The sequence below is a fragment of the Berghia stephanieae genome, chromosome 12 (assembly GCF_034508935.2).
Source record: "Berghia stephanieae isolate SIO BIC M18660-M18661 chromosome 12, UCSD_Bste_1.3, whole genome shotgun sequence".
NCBI lineage: Eukaryota > Metazoa > Mollusca > Gastropoda > Nudibranchia > Aeolidiidae > Berghia > Berghia stephanieae.
The window spans coordinates 22,096,871-22,117,602 of NC_088371.1; the positions used below are offsets into that span (position 1 = coordinate 22,096,871).

The 20,732-nt window shown below is 32.9% G+C and overlaps 1 protein-coding gene across 2 annotated transcripts; it reads right to left on the minus strand.

Annotated features, from left to right (window-relative positions):
- Positions 1–5,242: 5,242 nt before the first annotated feature.
- On the minus strand, positions 5,243–15,761 carry LOC144957733 (uncharacterized). 2 transcript variants are annotated; one of them, XM_078889120.1, is made up of 4 exons: positions 15,654–15,761; positions 10,158–10,366; positions 9,025–9,132; positions 5,243–7,951 (listed from the first exon to the last, which is right to left on the minus strand). In XM_078889120.1, the coding sequence occupies exons 2-4, from the start codon at positions 10,362–10,364 to the stop codon at positions 7,592–7,594; spliced, it is 675 nt and encodes a 224-aa protein (XP_078745246.1). In that variant the 5' UTR covers positions 10,365–10,366; positions 15,654–15,761; the 3' UTR covers positions 5,243–7,591. The 2 variants fall into 2 exon arrangements, with proteins under 2 accessions (XP_078745246.1, XP_078745245.1); XM_078889119.1 differs by having other exon boundaries at positions 15,549–15,667.
- Positions 15,762–20,732: the final 4,971 nt, after the last annotated feature.

The window sequence follows — 20,732 nt, forward strand, 5'->3', positions numbered from 1 at the left end:
TTGATTGTCATATCATCTACTAAAATCGAAACAAATAAGTTTTAATCTAACGTTTAAAAATAGACAAAGATCCTTTTTCACAAAGGCTTTTTTGCGTTTTCGGGACTAAAAATTTGTTGGAAACACTGGCCAAACGTAAGGGGCGGGGTTTTGAATATCTTTCAATTACTACCGAATGGTAGGAAGGGACATTACATTCAAGACGACGATACACTAAAACACAAGCTTTGAATTCAATTCTTTTCTCAACAGGCAGCCAGTGTTGGTCATGAAGCAGAGGTCTGGAAGAATCACACCTACGCTTCATGAATAATAGTTTGGTAGCGCTGTTCTGAAAAATCTGAAGACTCAGATTATATTGCGAAACGCCAAACAACAGAACATTACAATAATCCAATTTCGATAGCACGAGAGATACGACCAGGTGTTTGGTCAAATCTTCCTTCAGGTATGAATCGTTTAATGGAAGCAAGTTGTATTGCAACTTGATATTACCTCAAAACATTGATATAAAATCTGTGAAAGAGAAGGGCCCAACAAGCGGGTATAATTTTTTCAAATAATCGGTGTAAAGATTTTTAACACAGGCTTTACAAGAGCTCTTTAGTAAACCATCTTCAAAGATTACTCTTTTCAGAAAGTTCTTGGCGAGTTTAGTAATGTAAGGCCGATATTCATCATACACAAACGACCTTGACTTTTCATCTAGTTTGCATGGTTTATTTGACCTTCTAAGACTGATCTTACTTGTTATCAATTACATCTTCTGCCTGATGCCATTGGAAGTACATTAAACGATTTTTATTTCGTATTTATTATCGATTTTATGCTAATTTATGTAAAACAGTTCTAGGAACATGTAAGATGCTTGTAAGATCTTTCGCGCCTATATATGCCATTTTGTTATATTCCGTTTCCAGGAAGCTATTTGTAATCCTATCCTTAGGACTCATGGTAATGTTAACTGCTGAGGAAGGGTCCGAACCAGAAACTTTTCAAGATTGTAATTTGCCTTTCATATTAAGGTATAAGTTTATTGATTTCACATTAATTCGTCGGGTTCAATCTCAGAATTCAGACAGATCATTAATAGAAAAAAGTATGAGGTCTTTTTACGTAATGATAATTTCTTGGGATCGGTAAAAAGAACCAATGGCGTTTATATTAGACAATAAAATTAGCATGTAGCAGATTTATTGTCAATTTGAGACGTGTTTTTATTTTTATTAGAGAAATACCAGATATCTCATTAAGTTGAGCATTTGCTTCACACACAGAGGAACTAGTTCAAATCCCTGGCAGACGGACAGACAAACAGATTCGCAGAACATAGCTCGATGAAATGTCGGCAACCGGTGTTGACACAGATAGTGCTCCTTTCCGCCTCCCACTAATTTTTTTTTTCTTTCCAAAAATACTGCAATTATCATTTTACGTGTTTTATAGACTATTTTGGTCAGAATTGCTGATAGTTGGGGATCGATGTAGCTCAGTTGTTAGAGCATTTGCTTCACAACCAGGTGTTAAATTAGTATTTGGCCGGTAACAGCGTTGTCTCCGTCGAAAAATATCTAATATCGCATTATAGGCGTCATGTTTCGTCTTACATGTTAAGTATTGCTGTTGGCTTGGGACCCCTTGTAAGCACTCTGAGTCTTAGGACATTTAGTTTGATATTTCGCGATATAAAAGTTATTTTTTACATTTTTTTTGTCAAACAAATTCTCTCCTAGAATTGAATCCATAGCTAAAATAATCCCAATAGAAGTAATCTACAATGGAATAGCATTGGACGATCCACAATTTACATTTACTATAAATGTATCATCATCGTCACCATCATCATCATCATCATCATCATCATCATCATCATCATCATAACCATAACCACCACTACCACCTCCACCACCACCGGACGATCCACAGTATACATTTACTATAAGTGTATCGCCCTCATCATCATCATCATCATCATCATCATCATCATCATCATCATCATCATCATCATCATCATCATCATCACCACCACCAACATCACCACCTCCGCCACCATCACCACTACCTCCGCCACCATCACCACCACCACCACAATAATCATTTCATAACTCCTGACTGTGGCGTAGTTGCACATATATGTATTGGCTTATGGTCGTATAGTGGTTTTTTGATAGATGGTAGTATTATCCTTTGCGTTGTTTGACTCATATTCCGCATAAATGATTTCAACTTAATTTCCAGTGATAAAATCCAAATGTCTTATGGAATCTAGTATTATCACCCCATATCTCATTACACACAAAAAAATTAGCTCTGTTGTCCACTACTTGGCTGCGTTAACCACACATTTATTACCAAGAATACAAACAGATATAAAACTTTGCTCTTTGTCATGAACCCACATGAATCTCAAAGAGCCAATATCAACCTACCAATTCATCCCTATTGACAGGAGAAAATATAATCAATGATGTTGTAATATAACAATAAATACCATAAGACATTTTTCAATCATCAAAACTAATAATTTACGTGTTGTTATTGCCATCACCTTCTTGAGTCATTCTGACAGAAAATAAAAAGTAACAACACCAAATAATGGACCAACTGTCTATGTAATTCCAACAGTAACATTCAAAAATTGAAATAAAGATCGACACATTTTTGTTACTGAGCTTAACAAAACATTGCCATTAACGGTACAAATTAATATTCGAAGATTTATTCCGAAACGCTTCATTGTAAGTAAACGCATTTTCATTTATTTTGAAGAAATAAAACGCACTAAAATATTCAATTAAATACTGCATTCTTTCATCTCTCCTCTTTTTAAATAAATAAAATACGTATAGCATCAATGAGATATTGATATATTTTATTTTGCCGTCCTATAATAAATTGTTTTTAGTTTTTAAATATAACATATTTTCCTGTTCCATCTATGGTTTTTAATTTCAATATTATTTCGTTTAATTTTTTTTTCAAATACCGGCTTTTGTCAGAATTTTAGGAATCATCTATAATTTCAATAGTTTTTTTAAACATTTCATTACAAAATAGTTATACTATTTCACCCTCAAAATCGATAATCATCTTCTTTTCCAAATAAAAATGTTACCGTATCTGTTCAAAATTTTTCACTTCAAAATTCGAGTCTCACAAAAACTTCAACAGATGTTAACACCGCAACATTATACATTTCTTGTGTATCCATGGTTCAGGAAAATTTCATCTTGCGAACAGCACCGAATAAGAATATAGCATCCTGGTCACGGCACCAAATAAGATACATAAATGTGGCGTAGTTGCACATATATGTGATGGCTTATGGTCGTATAGTGGTTTTTTGATAGATGGTAGTATTATCCTTTGCGTTGTGTTGAAGATGTTAATAATGACGAAAGAGTTCAAGGGCCGATGATGATAACTGAATGTACAGCATCAAGACATTCAAATAAAAGTCCAGATTCCAAGTTTCATTTCTTGCAGTTTTATTTGTTGTGATAAATTCCAAATACCAATCATGATTAATTCCAACTCCATAAAATCAATCCAAATGTAAAGTCATTTTGCCTAAGTAACCATTTTCAATATACGTGGAATATTTCTAAGTCCGTAAAATTAAAGATTCTTAGTTGGACACTAGGAAAGTGCAGCTCATCGTGAAGTAGAATCGTGGAATAAAAAAAATCTAGAATCTAGCAACACTATCTTTTTCCCCTATTGTAAATTATCTCAAGCCACACCTCTTACTAGTTTCGACAGTTGCCTGTCAGTCTATAATCCAACCCCTACATATTGATGTTAAACCCCGCCTTTTATGATATAATATTACTTTTGGTAAACGTTAGTTTTACGTTCAGTACGCCCAAAAAATCTGTACGCCCAAATAATAAATTCCAACTATAATTTGATGCTATTATCCCCAAATACCAAGTAACACCGATCAAAAAAAGTCATTTTCTAGTACTCAACATAATGACCAATTCTTTAACTTTGGAACGTAAAACTGACCTAGACTACTCAATATGATGACCAATTTTAACTGATATACAAGTACAGTGAACTCATTAAATCCACTTGCTATGAGCTAACTCTCTTACACTGACTACCACACTCAAGAAAATAGAGACACGTCGGATATAAGGAAAAAAAACAGTTTATTGCAATCATAAGACACTCAATTGCATAGCCATAAATATAAACAACCATTGGCAGCAACATTATGATTTAATAAATATATAATTATATAGAGCATATAGCGAGTCCCAAAAGTAACCTTCATATTATTATCATTTGTCATACTCAAAAAAAAAGTATCAAAATATGACCTACCGATTCAAATTGGTATTATAATATATCGTGTTAAACTGAATGCCAAAAGTGAATTTTTAGCTGAAAAGAACTGAATACCAAATAATCTTTTAGCTTAAGAGAACTGAATGACAAAAAGTGAATTTTAGTTTAAAAGAACTGAATGTTGAAAAGCGAATTTTTAGTTTAAAAGAACTGAATGCCAAAAAGTGAATTAATTTTTAGCTTAAAAGAACTGAATGCCAAAAAGATTCGGAGATAGGAGATATTGACTTTTCGCACTTATTTTCGATATTTACCCTCTGAAAATAAAACCTAAATTTGTGAAATGTTTTGGTTTTTGTGTTTTGTTTTTTGTTTTTGTTTTTGGCTCTTTTTTATTTTTATTTATTCATTTTTTTCAAATCTGCTTACGGTGAAGAGAAATGTCAAAAAAAAAAAGATTAATTAATAATTTTCATTTGGCCCAATTCAATTATATTTCAAGAAAAAGAAAAATTTGCCATTTAATCGAGTTTTTTTTTTTCTTTTTTTTCTTTTTTTTTTTGGTTGTTGTTTTATTTGGAAGGGGGTTGGTTCGTTTTGTTTTTATAACTAAAAAGGATATTTTTTGGGACTCCCGACATACAAACTACTCAATTTGAGTTACTGATTCATTTTACCCAGTGATGGGTGATTCTACAATTCAGTTTATCAGTCATGGAAAAAAAATTACACATTACAGAAGATGTTACAGAAAATTATATATATATATATATATATATATATATATATATATATATATATATATATATATATATATATATATATAAGTTTTTAAAACTGTAAAGACAACAAAAAAAAAGTAAGCTATGAATATGATATATATATATATATATATATATATATATATATATATATATATATATATATATGAATAAGGTTATCTTGGTTAATCTTTATGTGTATGTAACGATACTGGTCAAAACAACATTTTTATATTAAATGATAAACACATTCTGTCGTTAAATATCATGTGTGCTGGATGACTATATATTCCCGGAAATTCAAATATAATAATAATAATACTAATAATAATATTCTCGAGGTCAAGAATTCATGATATTTAAAATAATTGCAATACGTAAATATCTCTAAAAATAAAATTTACCTAAAATCCATTATCAAATAATGTGTTCATAAGCTCAATCTGCACACTTTCAATGCTAACCAAGGGTCTAAAAAATATCGATATTGGGTCTGATATCTACAATTGTTTTATTTTTTCTTGTTTATTTTTTTTGTCTAAACATTCGGAATTTCAATTGACCTCTATAAACCATATTGAAAGATTGATGATAAATTAAATGCATTTGCATTTTGATGTTTTGAGAGACTTTAAAAAAGAAAAACACATCTATCGAATCAGCAAGCACACATCCTGACCGAATTATTCATTTGAAGAGGTGTTACTAGATTAGACAGGACAGCGATGTCTTGAATACTAAATAAATGAAGTATTAATGACATGTATAATATATTTAACTTTTACAATACACACTTCATAGCAGAGATACATATCTTTTAAAATCTGACTGCAATAAATGTATAAATAACGTAATATTGATAGGAGTCAATCAGAGAACAAAATATGGTATAAGTATGTCCTATCACTTTGGGGTTTAAACCCTTCTTCACTCATTATAAACAGTGATAACAGCTCTATTCTATTTAGTTTCCTCTATAAACCAGACCGTTATTGGATTACTGAGTCTTGGCTCGATATAGGCTGAGGACAATTTACGATAGACTAGCATTCTAATTTTGTTTCTTTAAGTTTAGAAAATGTATATATTTCCAAATTCTGAAAAAAAAATGACTGTAAACTCAATGAAACCTGCCTACTTGAAAACTTGAAAATTCGTAATTTTAGGAGATAAAAGTAGTTAACCTTAAAAATGAACAGTTTACATTCAAAAGAATTAAATAACACTATAAATCCTTTAAATAATATTGTCTTGCATCAACTTTCATTTTTCAATAAGTTTTAATGACTTGAAGATGCTCATGAATTTCAGAAATTGGAGTAAAATAAAAAAAAGGTTCGTAAACCGAAGAATTTTTTGTAAATGTTGGCAGGTCTGCTCAATGTTCTTTATCTGCTTTACTCTCTCCTTACCGATAATTTTCAGTATTTTCCCAAAATGGCAGGCTTACCAGCAGAAAAATTGCTTTTTAAACTCATACAGGCTCTCTACAAAACAATTTTATGTCCTTATTAATTAAACAAAGATCATTCTTGAAAGTTTGTGATGTACAAAATAAATCTTAATAAGAAAAATGTACACTGTGTCGTAACAACTGTTATAATTTTGTTGCAGGTGGTAAGGAGATGGTAAACCAAGATATAACAACGTTTTGAGATGGTCGGTTATATGTATTATGTAATATCATGTTTACGAGATATGGGCAGCCATGTAGGGGTTAACCAAGATGATATAGTGAGTATTGATATTGATAAAAATAAAGGTAAATTCGTATCAACAATATAGAATGATAATATCACAAGGAATGCGTAGTCGTAGAATGTGACTAGTGGAATGTATGAGACATTGAGGACAAGTTATGACGAGATAAGAAAAAAATAACCCATTGAAAAAATATCGTCAGAATGTTGTCATTGTTCGTATTGCATAAGGGTTATAAATAGTGATCGATGATGATGATGATGATGATGGTGATGATGATGATGATGATGATGATGATGGTGATGATGATGGTAATAGTGATGGTGGTGGTTGTAATGTTGTGGCTTGTAGTGTGGTGGCTTGTGGGGGGGGGGGTGATGGTGTTTTTGTCAATGGTTGGTTGTAAAGATGATTTTTATTCTTTCAGTGCGCTTAACATTAAATTTAACAATAACTTTTACATAAAGTTATGAATATAAAACTGATCATAAAAGGTACGAAGTACATCATAATTTGCATCACCATTCAATTCGGTTTTTCAAGTAAAGAAAAAGAAAATCCTCGAGTGTTTTCTGTTTTGAGGATGTTAACAAACTCATTACATTGTTAAATAAATAATAATGTGAAATTGAATGGAAGCTTCAATTTAATTACAAAACAGATCAAATGAATGTTTCGGGTTTCCCCTTTATCAACAAAACAGTATGAATGAAACACCATAGATGATTTGATCTGTTTTGTAATTAAATTGAAGTTTACATTCAATTTCGCATTATTATTTATTTCTTCGAGCTTCGAGCAGCAACATTTACATTACATTGTTAAGAATACCTCTATCCATCCAAGTGAAAGTCAGAATCGGTCACTTGCATGTGAGAAAAAGTGTCCTGCATATCTTCCAATGCGAGTGCTACTAAATATCGGAGGCTCAGGATCTGGCTGGATCCGTTCTCCAAATAGATTTGACCGTTTGGTTTATTATGGCATTTCATAGTTCTATCGTAGATGTCTCTGTCACTGAAGTTCATCAGCAGACCTCGAATCTGTGATGCGGCACTTGTGATTTTGTCTCGAATGTCTTGTACGGTCCTTGTAGCGCTTTGAAAAAGGGCATTGGCGGATGGTGATTTCAATCCGGTGTGGATGAACATGACGTAACCGGAGAGTCGAACCAGTGCCTTGAGACGTTCAGCCTGTATGGAAAATAAATATTTTTGTCACATTAAAAAAAAAGAAATAGAGCTTTTATATAGAGCAATATCCAGTAAATGTGCTCAAAGCACTTTACAAAGGGTCAACAGCAAAACGTAAAATATAGAACGAAACATGGCGCCTATTAGGCGATATTACAAATTTTCAGACAGAGACAACGCCGTTGAAGGCCAGGTACTCATTTTACACCTGAGTACGGTGAGAGAATGTGAGTAAAGAGTCTTTATCAAGGACTCAACTATGCGTCCAGCAATGCTCGAACCCAGGATCTTCTGATCCGAAAGCGAATGCCATACCATTAGACCATATAGCCGCACAATAAATACATTTGAAGAGCCCGGTGCTAAAAGTGTTTTAGTTACATTTTTTGATTTTTCAGCTACTTAATCGATAATATACTTTAGGCATTATCACAATCGATCACTCGTGAGTTATCATCATTATGGTAAGCATATTCTACGTCCCTATTTCAATAACTCAATACTTCAATTCTATTATTTTTTTTTGGTATACTCTCCATAACCCAATCGAAACTATAACCCAGAATTGACTTTCTATGGCTTAAGTACTTATGCACTAGGAGCTTCAATGAAAGAAATGACACTTTGGTATTATTTTTTGAAAACTCATCATTTCTTTGTATGTAATAATAATAAATGTCATTTATATAGAGCTTTATATATTTGATAATGATTGATGAGAAGGGGAGGGGGGCGGGTTAAATAATAAATCTACATTGTGTTTTTTTTTATCATTGAAACATTTTAGGTTTGAATAAATTACGATATTTTTCAAAATTACCCTTTTCTACTGATGACGTCATAGCTCAACTACCAAAGGATGCACAGTGTTAAAACTTATATCAATCGAAACTTAAATAAATCCTGCACCTATGACAATAAACCGTTTGATAAAATCTTACATAGCTCTCGAGTTATTCAAACCTGAAATGTGTCAGTAATAAAATATTATTTTTTATTATGGATTTCAAATTTGAAAATCCAGTCTTCACCAACATGAAACAGTTTTGAACCAATGAGCAATAAAAACAGACCTCATGGACTTCCATATCACTCGTCATTGTTTCAGTCAATGTCCAGCGAAACTGAATACTTCGTCTTATTCTGTCCATAATCCCTCGCACTAGTCCCCATTCTTGATACTGATGATAGATATATTGATTTAAATTTATCTATATTGTGGTGGTGGTGGTGGTGGTGGTGGTTGTTGTTGTGGTGGTGGTGGTGGTGGTGGTAGTAGTAGTAGTAGTAGTAGTAGAAGTAGTAGTAGTAGTAGTAGTAGTAGTAGTAGTAGTAGTAGTAGTGGTCAAAGTAGTACTTATAATCGTTGCTATAGTAGTATGTAGTAGTAGTAGTAGTAGTAATAGTAGTAGGAGTAGTAGGAGTAGTAGTAGTAGTAGTAGTAGTAGTAGTAGTAGTAGTAGTAGTAGTAGTAGTAGGAGTAGTAGGAGTAGTAGGAGTAGTAGGAGTAGTAGTAGTAGTAGTAGTAGTAGTAGTAGTAGTAGTAGTAGTAGTAGTATATAGTATGGTCAAAGTAGTACTTATAATCGTTTCTATAGTAGTAGTAGTAGTAGTAGTAGTAGTAGTAGTAGTAGTAGTAGTAGCAGCAGCAGTAGTAGTAGTAGTAGTAGTAGTAGTAGTAGTAATAGTAGTAGTAGTAGTAGTAGTAGTAGTAGTAGTAGGAGTAGTAGGAGTAGTAGGAGTAGTAGGAGTAGTAGTAGTAGTAGTAGTAGTAGTAGTAGTAGTAGTAGTAGTGGTCAAAGTAGTACTTATAATCGTTTCTATAGTAGTAGTAGTAGTAGTAGTAGTAGTAGTAGTAGTAGTAGTAGTAGTAGCAGCAGCAGTAGTAGTAGTAGTAGTAGTAGTAGTAGTAATAGTAGTAGTAGTAGTAGTAGTAGTAGTAGTAGTAGTAGTGGTGGTGGTGGTGGTGGTGATGGTGGTGGTAGTAGTACATAGTATCATTAGTGGCTGTAATAGAAGCAACAACAGAAAAAAGGGTGAAATAACATTTTTAAACGAAAATAATGATAATAATATCACCAATAAATTACGCATGAATATAGACATTATATGAAAAGGGGATACACAATGAATTGCCAGAAATCGTTGATAGAAAAAATAATGTAGGAGAATAAAAATAACAATTCCAACTAAAATTCAAACTCACCACAGTTTTGTTGACGGTTTGATTCAATATGTCCCTGATTTCCAAAGAAATCGGTCTGAGATTTCCCAACTTTTCCTGAACATCAATTGGGCTGAGTTTTTCTGTGGTTATTTCTAATTTGCCTGGATCCTGAAAGGAGTGTGTTCCCATGAAATAGCCAGGGTAGGCCGCCACTAGGGCGACTTTCTGTTTCGTTGCTAGTGGCATTGCTGGTTTGTAAGGGAAGATAAATATAATGTCAATATTATTGAGGTACTGATTACAACATGACACGTTTTAGTATTTTTCATGGCAAGACTATATTTCATTCAAATCAAAACATCTCTCACAAATAGACACACACAACGAATCAACTTAAAAAAAACTCCTTCCTATACATATTCATACAAATCATTAGGGAGAAGAGTACAAGATTAAAATTGTAATATCGCCTAACAGGCGTCATGTCTCGTTCTACATGTTCCGTCTTGCTGTTGTGCAGGCACCCTTTGTAAAGCGCCTTGAGCACATTTAGTAGTATATTGCATCATATAAATGCTGTTTTTTTGTGTTTCGTTTTGTGTGTGTGTGTGTGTGGGAGGGGGGATGGGGGGGGGGGTGTTTTTTAAGTCTGTCAATTCATGTTTAACAAAAAGTGTAGAGGACGGCATTATCCAAATGTACAAATTGTGAATGTTTAATACAATGAAATTTCTTATTTGAAATCTCACAACAGTACCTAATACATATCATTATACATTGGGATATGCGTTCACTTTTCCTATTAACTGCAAGGGGTCCGCGCCACAGTACCTTCTTGTTTTGTAAACATTTATATACATAATATGTAACAACTACGCGGTGTTATAATAAAGCCCAAGTCATTCTATGATCGGAACAAAGAATTTAATGAATTGCTTAACTCTCGAGTAAGAGTGTTTTTGTTTTCGTTCTTTAAGACCTGAGATGCACATTCCTCCCACCAAATCCAAGCATCAGTAACACACTTTATAGTCACCTGGAAAAACTACAAAAGACGTCTAACTTCTACGTCATGGCACAAGACCGAAGGGCTAGAGCTCATGTGGTCGCTGGTTCGGATAAGTAAGTAAGTTTTCGTTCTTTTATTCTCCCTTTTTTCCTTTTTGTTTTGTTGTTTGTTGGGGAATTTTTATTCGTGATTTTTTTTTTTTTTGGTTTGTCCTCTTTTTATTTTGATATTGTTTGCTTAGCGGTTTCCTTTTTCTAATAAAATTGGAAAGTTATAAATTGTTATCTATATACTTTTTAAATATTCAAGAATTAAAGATATGAAATTGACGTCACTCAGGTCTTTTTCATTGCCGATTTGCCATCCGCGTTTATGAGTAATTCTCACTAAACTGTATTAACCAGACTATAAACGTTCAAGGTAACACATAATTTTGTGTGTTGATCCCTTATATTTCCGGAGAGCAATGTTGTGAGTTTCTTAGCAAAGCGCATACTATCTATAAATACACAAGAGCCATTCTGGTTGTTTTTCTTTCCTCTTCTGCTTTTCATGACAATCAAACATCGATAAACAATCAATTAATCAATACAGAACGGATGGAAAGTACCCGATACTTGGAATAGCAAGTAAAACAAACACACCACGGGACTATACTTGATTAGGAGACAATAATTGTGACCCCTCGTCTCAAAACCGTATTAAGTCGGGATGATTATGGTGCTGAAAATGAAATTTGAAGTCAGAAATATCATGCTTAAGATGAGTTTATATGCTTTATAGAGGAGAAGGAATATCATATTTGACTTTGCTAAATACCAATGTGTCATATTTTTGACCAGTTTAACAATAATTTGACTTTTTAGCATCTGGTCCATCCCGACATAATACCGTTTTGAGATGAGGGGTCACAATTACTCTAAATCTTGAGAAACACAACATGTTTCGTAGATTATTATTGCATTACCAAACTTTGTTCTGTCCCTCCGCTTCACGCCAAAGAGTGTCCATTTTTTTAAAAAGATTAGATATCTTCAAATTATTTTAAAAAAATAGATTATCTTTTAATCTTATGTATTCGTGTACTTGATGATCTTGTATGATATCTTTCTACGACACTCAAGAAATTGATAACAAGCAATACCAATGTTTAGCATGATTTAACTGTACTGGGCTCACTCGTAAAACGTGTCTTTATGGTCCATTCTATCCCCAGAGCTTTTTTGCTCCCGTACATTATTAATATGACAGCACCACAATTAAACGAACCAATATTCTTGGTTTACATTTGTGATTTATTGTCTCAAAACAGTTTTATGTCGAGATGAACCGAATAAATTACATTGTCGAGGAAAGTAAGTTTTATCATGTAATCGTCCAAAAGAAGAAAAACATTCCAATTGTTTATCGTTTTATATATTTAATCAATTTAATTAATTATATATTTCATTTTGGGACAATACTAGATTGACGCGCCGGGTACAGTGTTTTAATAGAAGACATTTTTTATTCATAACCAAGTCCATTCAGAATCAGAGAGAGTTTTGTCATTTAAATTTACCTTAAATCAAAATTATAGGGACTTGATCTCGAATTGAAATTGGACTCGAAAGATCGCTCGGAATGAAAAATGATTAAAAACTAACCAAAAAAAAAATAACAACAAACAAACAAACAAAAAATTGATAGCTAGATAGATACCATTCACTTTGTTACTTTTTAAAGAATGGATCCTTCACGACGAACTCCTGTGTTAACTGGTAAGTATCAACACCATTCATTGAATGATTCAAACACTTCCTTTATGTGAATCAATTAAACGTCTGAAATACTTGAGATAAATCATGATTTTATCGATGTTGACTGTTGACTGATACAGATAAAGAAAGTTCATCTCTTAACCTTTCAAATGACGATATTAATACGACACTGATAATGATTGGGTCAATTTGACAGACAAGGGAATGCCTGGAATATGACGATACGAAACCAGTCAGATTGGAGTGTGATAAGCCGTTACCTTATAGATAGTATGCAATTGGCTAAGAAGTTCACAACATTGCCATCCGGAAGTATAACGGACCAACACACAAAAGTATGTGTAATCATGAACGTTTATAGTCTGGATAATACCGTTTAGTGAGTACTACTCATAAACGCGGATGGCAAAAAAAAAACAATAACAAAGACCAGAGTGACGTCAACTTCATTCTATCTATAGCCTGACACTAGAACCATAGCCATCGTTAACTTTTTGCCTGACACTGACCAAAAAAAAAGACAAGTCTTTGGCCACAAAAGAAAACAAATCGTGAGTTGTATCCAATAGTTCAACCAATGGAATCACTTATTCCTTGTGCACTACTAACGACAACCCACTAAGCTGTGAAAAAACCTAGAAAATGACGTCAAAGTATAATTCCTGGTGGGTTCTCGTGTCAGTTTACGATGGCTACGGATAGCCGTTACCATAGCCTACGTTGTTACTTAGTTATTCCGGAAGCATAGACTGAAAGACCAGAAATCATATAGCTAATTGGATTCAATAGTCTGATGTCACGTCGACCAGCAACGGCGGCCATCGTGGTTCTAAACAAAGAAAATCGGTACTTTTTATTCTTCATGCTGGCTAGAACATTTCATATGTCTCGTGATCAGAATGTGTAAAAGTCAAAACATGATGAGATTTATAATGTTTTGGTTTTTTTTCCGCTGGATACGCTTTTATGCTCATCGGAGAAATATTTCATAAGGGCGTCCGCCATTGTTCCGATAGTTAAGAGCCAGTTACTAAGTTACCATGCGTCATTACGAGGTAAGTGACGTTACGACTTTTGAAGCGTTTTAACATTCATATCCTAGGATGCAACCCAATGGGAGATATCGACGTGTACCTAGTACCCAGTTTGAGAAAATGTCACTCCACTTTCAAGTTGTTTTTTTTTTTTTGCCATTTTGTGGCAAAGCATTGGCACAACCCACTTCGCTCAAAAAAGCTTTTTCTTCAACCATCAATCTATAAAAATGACTCTCAAGTTGTCTTAAACTTAAAGTTTGAAAATTGAAACTCCACAGAAGTTTGGCTGTTTCAGATTTGAAGCTTTTTGACAACTCGGGATCATTTTAATAATAAATTGATATTTGAAGCAAATATTTTCTGGCCAAATTAATATATTATAAAAATAAGATGTGCGAGTACATGGCACAGATGCCGCACTCTGAACAAAAATATATTTTAAAATATTTTGGCCAGAACAACCGTCCTCCAAATATCGGAAGTCACAGACAGGTATGAGAGTTTTTGTCAAGATGATGGTATTAAAAGGTCGAGTTTTCTGATCAATTTTTAAGATACGTGTTTATTTTCTTTTGTTTTTTGTTTTTTTTTGTTTTTTTGGGGTTTTTTTTTTTCACAGAATGGCATGCAGAACGGTATTGACCCCCAAATGCACACAAGTATTGTTGTTTTGTTTTTTGTTTTGTTTTTTTTAATCATCCTATATGAATTCCGAACCCGTTGAAACTTCAATGGTCAATTAGATTCTGTCGATCGACGTATGAAAATAGTGCAAGGTGAACATGTTTGCTTAACCCTCTCCTTATCAACCATAGGAAAATCGTCACATCCGTTACGACGCAACCAACAATTTGGTCCTTCTGATTTCTTTCGTACATCACAATATTTAAAGATTATTTTTATTATAGCTTCACAAAATTGACACTGTATTGTTGAGATCATTTTGATGAAAAAAATTATGTAGCTCTATATCTATGTATAAAATGTACTTGATGCTTTTCTGTTCCAGTAAGAATATTCTATTTTTGTGTTGGGTGTGAAGTTTTGGGGAAAACTCTGAAAATTACTGGTAAGGAGAGAGTTAATACAAGAGTGCACACGCTGATTTTACAAAATTAAAAGAAGTCTTTCAAAGTTCCCATAGAGCTTAGCTAATCCCGGTTCTCGATTGTTGAACGGTACATTTACAATTTTTTTTTTGTTACCATCTAGATGGTACTCTTTTGTAAGGTCTTACGTACTCAGCAAACCATTCACAACCGATTAGAACGAAGGGTCAGGGAAAAAATTAGACCGCATAACAGACCGATAATAATTCTCTTGCGTGTGTGGCGAGTACCCTTCCAATACGAGCTTTAGGAACCCCAATTATGTATGTATGAACTTAGCTTAATAACTATTTGACATTGTTATTGCTCGTCAAGAGCGAGTGAGTGTTTGGTTCTATCATCATAAACATAATCTTACCCATGTTGTAAGAAGCTCCAAAAGCAATGATGGCAAATACAAATGAAAACATTTTCATTTTAGAGATGATTCAACTGTTGTTAAATTAATTCACAATTCACAGTGTGTGAGTATTTTGCTAAAGCAAGATGAAATTGAAATACAGTGTAAAACTCACCTTTTTATATTGGCATGTTCGTCCATTTCAAAACCGACACCTTTTGATACCAATGGGGATTTTTAAATCTCAAATGAAACCGAACCTTAAGGGAAATCTACTCACCGGCTACTATCTAAACCATCTTTAGGATGTTGTGAATTTCCGATTTCTGCCCCTAGTTCTCGCTTGCGATTGACACACTACTAAGTGTGTTCGCGCGACAGGTTATCGGTATCGCATCGAAACTGTTGACGATTTAATAAGGTGTGCAGTGAGAGGACGGGGAGACGCAACGGATACATCGATTAGTGATTAGGTAAAGGATAGAAAGATCATATCAACACGACAGTTTGTGATTCTCTCTCTCTCTCTCTCTCTCTCTCTCTCTCTCTCTCTCTCTCTCTCTCTCTCTCTCTCTCTGTGTGTGTGTGTGTGTGTGTGTTTGTCTGTGTGTGTCTGAGTGCCTATGAGAGTATGTTTGTGTGTGTGTGTGTGTGTGTTTGTCTGTGTGTGTGTGTCTGAGTGCCTATGAGAGTATGTTTGTGTGTGTGCAATAACAGGACACACGTATCAGGACCATACAAGGAAGTTTGTAGGTGTTTAATGTTTAATGATTAATAATTGGATTCTGACTTTGGAGCAAGAAAGTTGAGGGGAATTACAAACATCTTTTTTATGTAGGGATTTTTGGGTTACTATCACCACCAAATTTTTCATTTTCTTGAGCAAAATTATCCTCACATTCATCCTTTTGGGCATGTTATTGGATATTGTACCTACTCTATTACTACTTGTCGCTACCATCACTTTCTATTGTATGCAATGTCAACAGAAGAGCTTTTGTCTCCACTATACTTTCTAATCATTTTATTTTGGTTGTTCTTTGACGCAAACCTTTCGATTTCGGAGTCTCCATTCACTCTCACCTCACGAGCCGATAAATTCAGTTTTTATTTTAGTTTTTACGTAACCCCCCATTGTTATTATGATTATCATCATTATCATCACCATTATCCTCATCATCATCATCATCATCATCATCATCATCATCATCATCATCATCATCATCATCATCATCATCATCATCATCATCATCATCATCATCATCATCATCATCATCATCATCATCATCATCATTACCGCCATCATCATAATCATCATTATCGTAATCAAACTCAACATCATCGATTTCGTCATCCATTCATCCTACTCCACGGACAATAAAACTATTTTTAAATGAATGATTACATCGGAAACCATCAAAAGACTATAAGGAGAGACAGAAAGTAAGAGAGAGAGAGAGAGAGAGAGAGAGAGAGAGAGAAAAAGAGAGAGAGAGAGAGAGAGAGAGAGAGAGAGAGAGAGAGAGAGAGAGAGAAGTGGGATAGGAGGCTAGATACGGAAGTTTTACGTAAGGTGTGCGACACCAGCTGCTGCCAAGAAAAACCCGTAAACTGAACAGCTCTCATCTGACAACAATCATCACTTGAAAACCCGCTTGACAACCAATTGATCTGAGAAGCTATTTTTAGCCGTATCATTAAAATTTCAGTGGTATTCTTTTTCCTTTTACTCTCGGATGCTAAATTTAAATTTAATTTGATTTCGATATCCGAATTTTGTCATGTTGACTGTAAGAAATATTAGCAATTGGAATTCATTGGGGATAATAATAATAATAATAATAAATAATAATAATAATAATAATAATAATAATAATAATAATAATAATAATAATAATAATAATAATAATAATAATAATAATAATAATAATAATAATAATATCATCATCTTGAGTCCAAATCGACGTTTACATATTATTTGCATGTCTCACATCTGAAGACAAATAGACTATTAACCTGTTAACTTCTATATATAGTTCTAAGTTGGCGTCACTCAGGTCTTTGTTATTTTATTTACCATCCGCATTAATGAGTAATGCTCACTACACTGTATTAAACTGACTAGAAACGTTCATGGATACACACGGTTTTGTGTGTTGGTCCGTTATACTTCCGGATGGCAATGTTTTGAGCTTCTTAGCCAAGCGCATACTATCTATACTCTGGAAAAAAAACGCGTTTTTTTTTAATTTGGCCAGAAAGCTCGTTCTTCAAATATCGGTCAATTTAAATGACCGTCCTTTTGACTAAAACTCTCAAACCTGGGACTTCGCGTATTAATTACTTTTTTTTAAAAATCAGGACATGAATTGGCTAAATGTATGGAACGGTCAAAACTTTTTCTAATTCCTCTATTTACTCAACAATAATTGGGTGGTTGGGTCTGTTGGATTTGGTGGAAAGTACATTCCAATCGACAGAATATCCAATCCTAAATTTGTCGAACATTCTATGGGATTCACGCCCATATCTTATAATCACGCACACATACATACAGAGACACACACACAGACATATGTGTATGTATGTATGTATGTATGTATGTATGTATGTATGTATGTATGTATGTATGTATGTATGTATGTATGTATGTATGTATGTATTTATGTATGTTTGTATGTATGTATGTATGTATGTATGTATGTATGTATGTATGTATGTACGTATGTACGTATGTATGTATGTAGGTAGGTAGGTATGTATTTATGTAAGTAAGTAAGTAAGTAGGTAAGTAAGTAGGTAAGTAAGTGTGTAAGTAAGTAAGTAAGTAAGTAAGTAAGTAAGTAAGTAAGTATGTATGTATGTGTGTAGGTCTGTATGTATGTATGTATGTATATATGTATATATGTATATATGTATGTATGTATATATGTATATATGTATATATGTATGTATGTATGTATGTATGTATGTATGTATGTATGTATGTATGTATGTATGTATGTATGTATGTATGTATGTATGTATGTATGTATGTATGTATGTATGTATGTATGTATGTATGTATGTATGTATGTATGTATGTATGTATGTATGTATGTATGTATGTATGTATGTATGTATGTATGTATGTATGTATGTATGTATGTATGTATGTATGTATGTATGTATGTATGTTATGTATGTATGGGATGTATGTATGTATGTATGTATGTATGTATGTATGTATGTATGTATGTTGTATGTATGTATGTATGTATGTATGTATGTATGTATGTATGTATGTATGATGCATGTATGCTATGCATGATGATGTATGTATGTATGTATGTATGTATGTATGTATGTATGTATGTATGTATGTATGTATGTATGTATGTATGTATGTATGTATGTATGTATGTATGTATGTATGTATGTATGTATGTATGTATGTATGTATGTATGTATGTATGTATTATATGTATTATTATGTATTATTATTATATATATATATATATATATATATATATATATATATTATATATTATTATATTATATATATATTATATTATTATTATTATATATTATTATATTATTATTATTATATTATTATTATTATTATTATTATTATTATTATTATTATTATTATTATTATTATTATTATTATTATTATTATTATTATTATCTCATTCTCTAGAATATTATATATGTGATATTGTAAATTATAGAAATATTATACAGATTCAAACTTGATTAACGATGAAGCAGGGTGACAGTTCTATATTGTAAAATAAAATAATATTTGGCGGGAAGGATGTGGTTTGCTCTTTTTTGATATGTTTGGGTAGATTGCGGGCAGTTTGTTTTGTTTTTTTTTTTTTTTTTTTTTTTTTTTTTTTTTTTGGGGGGGGGGGGGCATTCCGGAGTAGTGTAATGAGAAAATATATATATACAAATGATATTTTTTAATTTTCGTTAAACAAAAAATCTAAATCTGTACATTGCACATCAGCAACCTTCATCAATAGGATTCAATAGTCTGATGTCACATCCGCCAAGCAACGAGCGGCTTGGTTCTAAACAAAGAAAATCTATACTTTTTATTCTTCATGCTGGGTAGAAATTTTTCAAATGTCATGTGATCAGAATGTATAAAAGTCAATACATGATCAAATTTATAATGTTTTTTCTCCTCTGGATACACTTTTATGCTCGTCGGAGAAGTATTTCATAAGGGCATCCGCCATTGTTCGGATAGTTTAGAACCATTTGCGTCATTACGAGGGAACTGACGTCACGACTGTTGAAGCCTGACTTTCATTTTTAATCACTGTGTTCTAATTATAGTCCATGGTAACAAATGAAATTCCCGATGTCTATGACCAATGTTATTTGTAGTATTATGATTCAAGCTCTTTCATTTTATCAAACTAATCGATTCTAACACCGTGTTAAATATGACCAGCCGTCTCAAAACGGTATTATGTCGTGATGACTAAACTGATGAAAATTGGATTTATATCTAACAATACCAGACTTTGGTAATGTTTATACATGTTTTATCAAGGAGGATGAATACAGAATTTTACAACTAGAAACTAACATTTCTTATTTTTGACCAGTTTGGCTTTAATTTGACATTTTTTATCTGGATCATCCTGATATAATACCGTTTTGAGACGATGGGTCACAAATGTGAAGACGACGGCTGTTTGGTCAATGGCGTCGTGTACATTTGGTGTATTTCATATATCACAAAATTGTTACAGGTTTATGGTGGGAATGGAAAAACTCTCCTGCCAACCGAAACCATTGCACATTACAACAATATTAAATCAGCCCCTAATCGCATTCGGTTATCAGACCTGCAGATATAGTTAACAAAAGAAAAGAAAACAAAAAGAAATAAAGAAAGAAAGAAAGAAGGAAAGAAAGAAAGAAAGAAGGAAAGAAAGAAAGAAGGAGAAGAAGAAGAAGAAGAAGAAGAAGAAGAAGAAGAAGAAGAAGAAGAAGAAGAAGAAGAAGAAGAAGAAGAAGAAGAAGAAGAAGAAGAAGAAGAAGAAGAGAAGAAGAAGAGAGAAGAAGAGAAGAAGAAGAAGAAGAAGAGAAGAAGAAGAAGAAGAAGAAAAGAAGAAGAAGAAGAAGAAGAAGAAGAAGAAGAAGAAGAAGAAGAAAGAAGAAGAAGAAGAAGAAGAAGAAGAAGAAGAAGAAGAAGAAGAAGAAGAAGAAGAAAGAAGAAGAAGAAGAAGAAGAAGAAGAAGAAGAAGAAGAAGAAGAAGAAGAAAGAAGAAGAAGAAGAAGAAGAAGAAGAAGAAGAAGAAGAAGAAGAAGAAGAAGAAGAAGAAGAAGAAGAAGAAGAAGAAGAAGAAGAAGAAGA

Coding starts and splice junctions, on each gene's coding strand:
- LOC144957733 (XM_078889120.1), bottom strand. CDS start 10,364: ATGCCACTAGCAACGAAACAGAAAGTCGCCCTAGTGGCGGCCTACCCT. Junction 9,133..10,157: donor AAACCGTCAACAAAACTGTG/GTGAGTTTGAAT, acceptor ATCTATCATCAG/TATCAAGAATGGGGACTAGT. Junction 7,952..9,024: donor GTGATATGGAAGTCCATGAG/GTCTGTTTTTAT, acceptor TTTTCCATACAG/GCTGAACGTCTCAAGGCACT.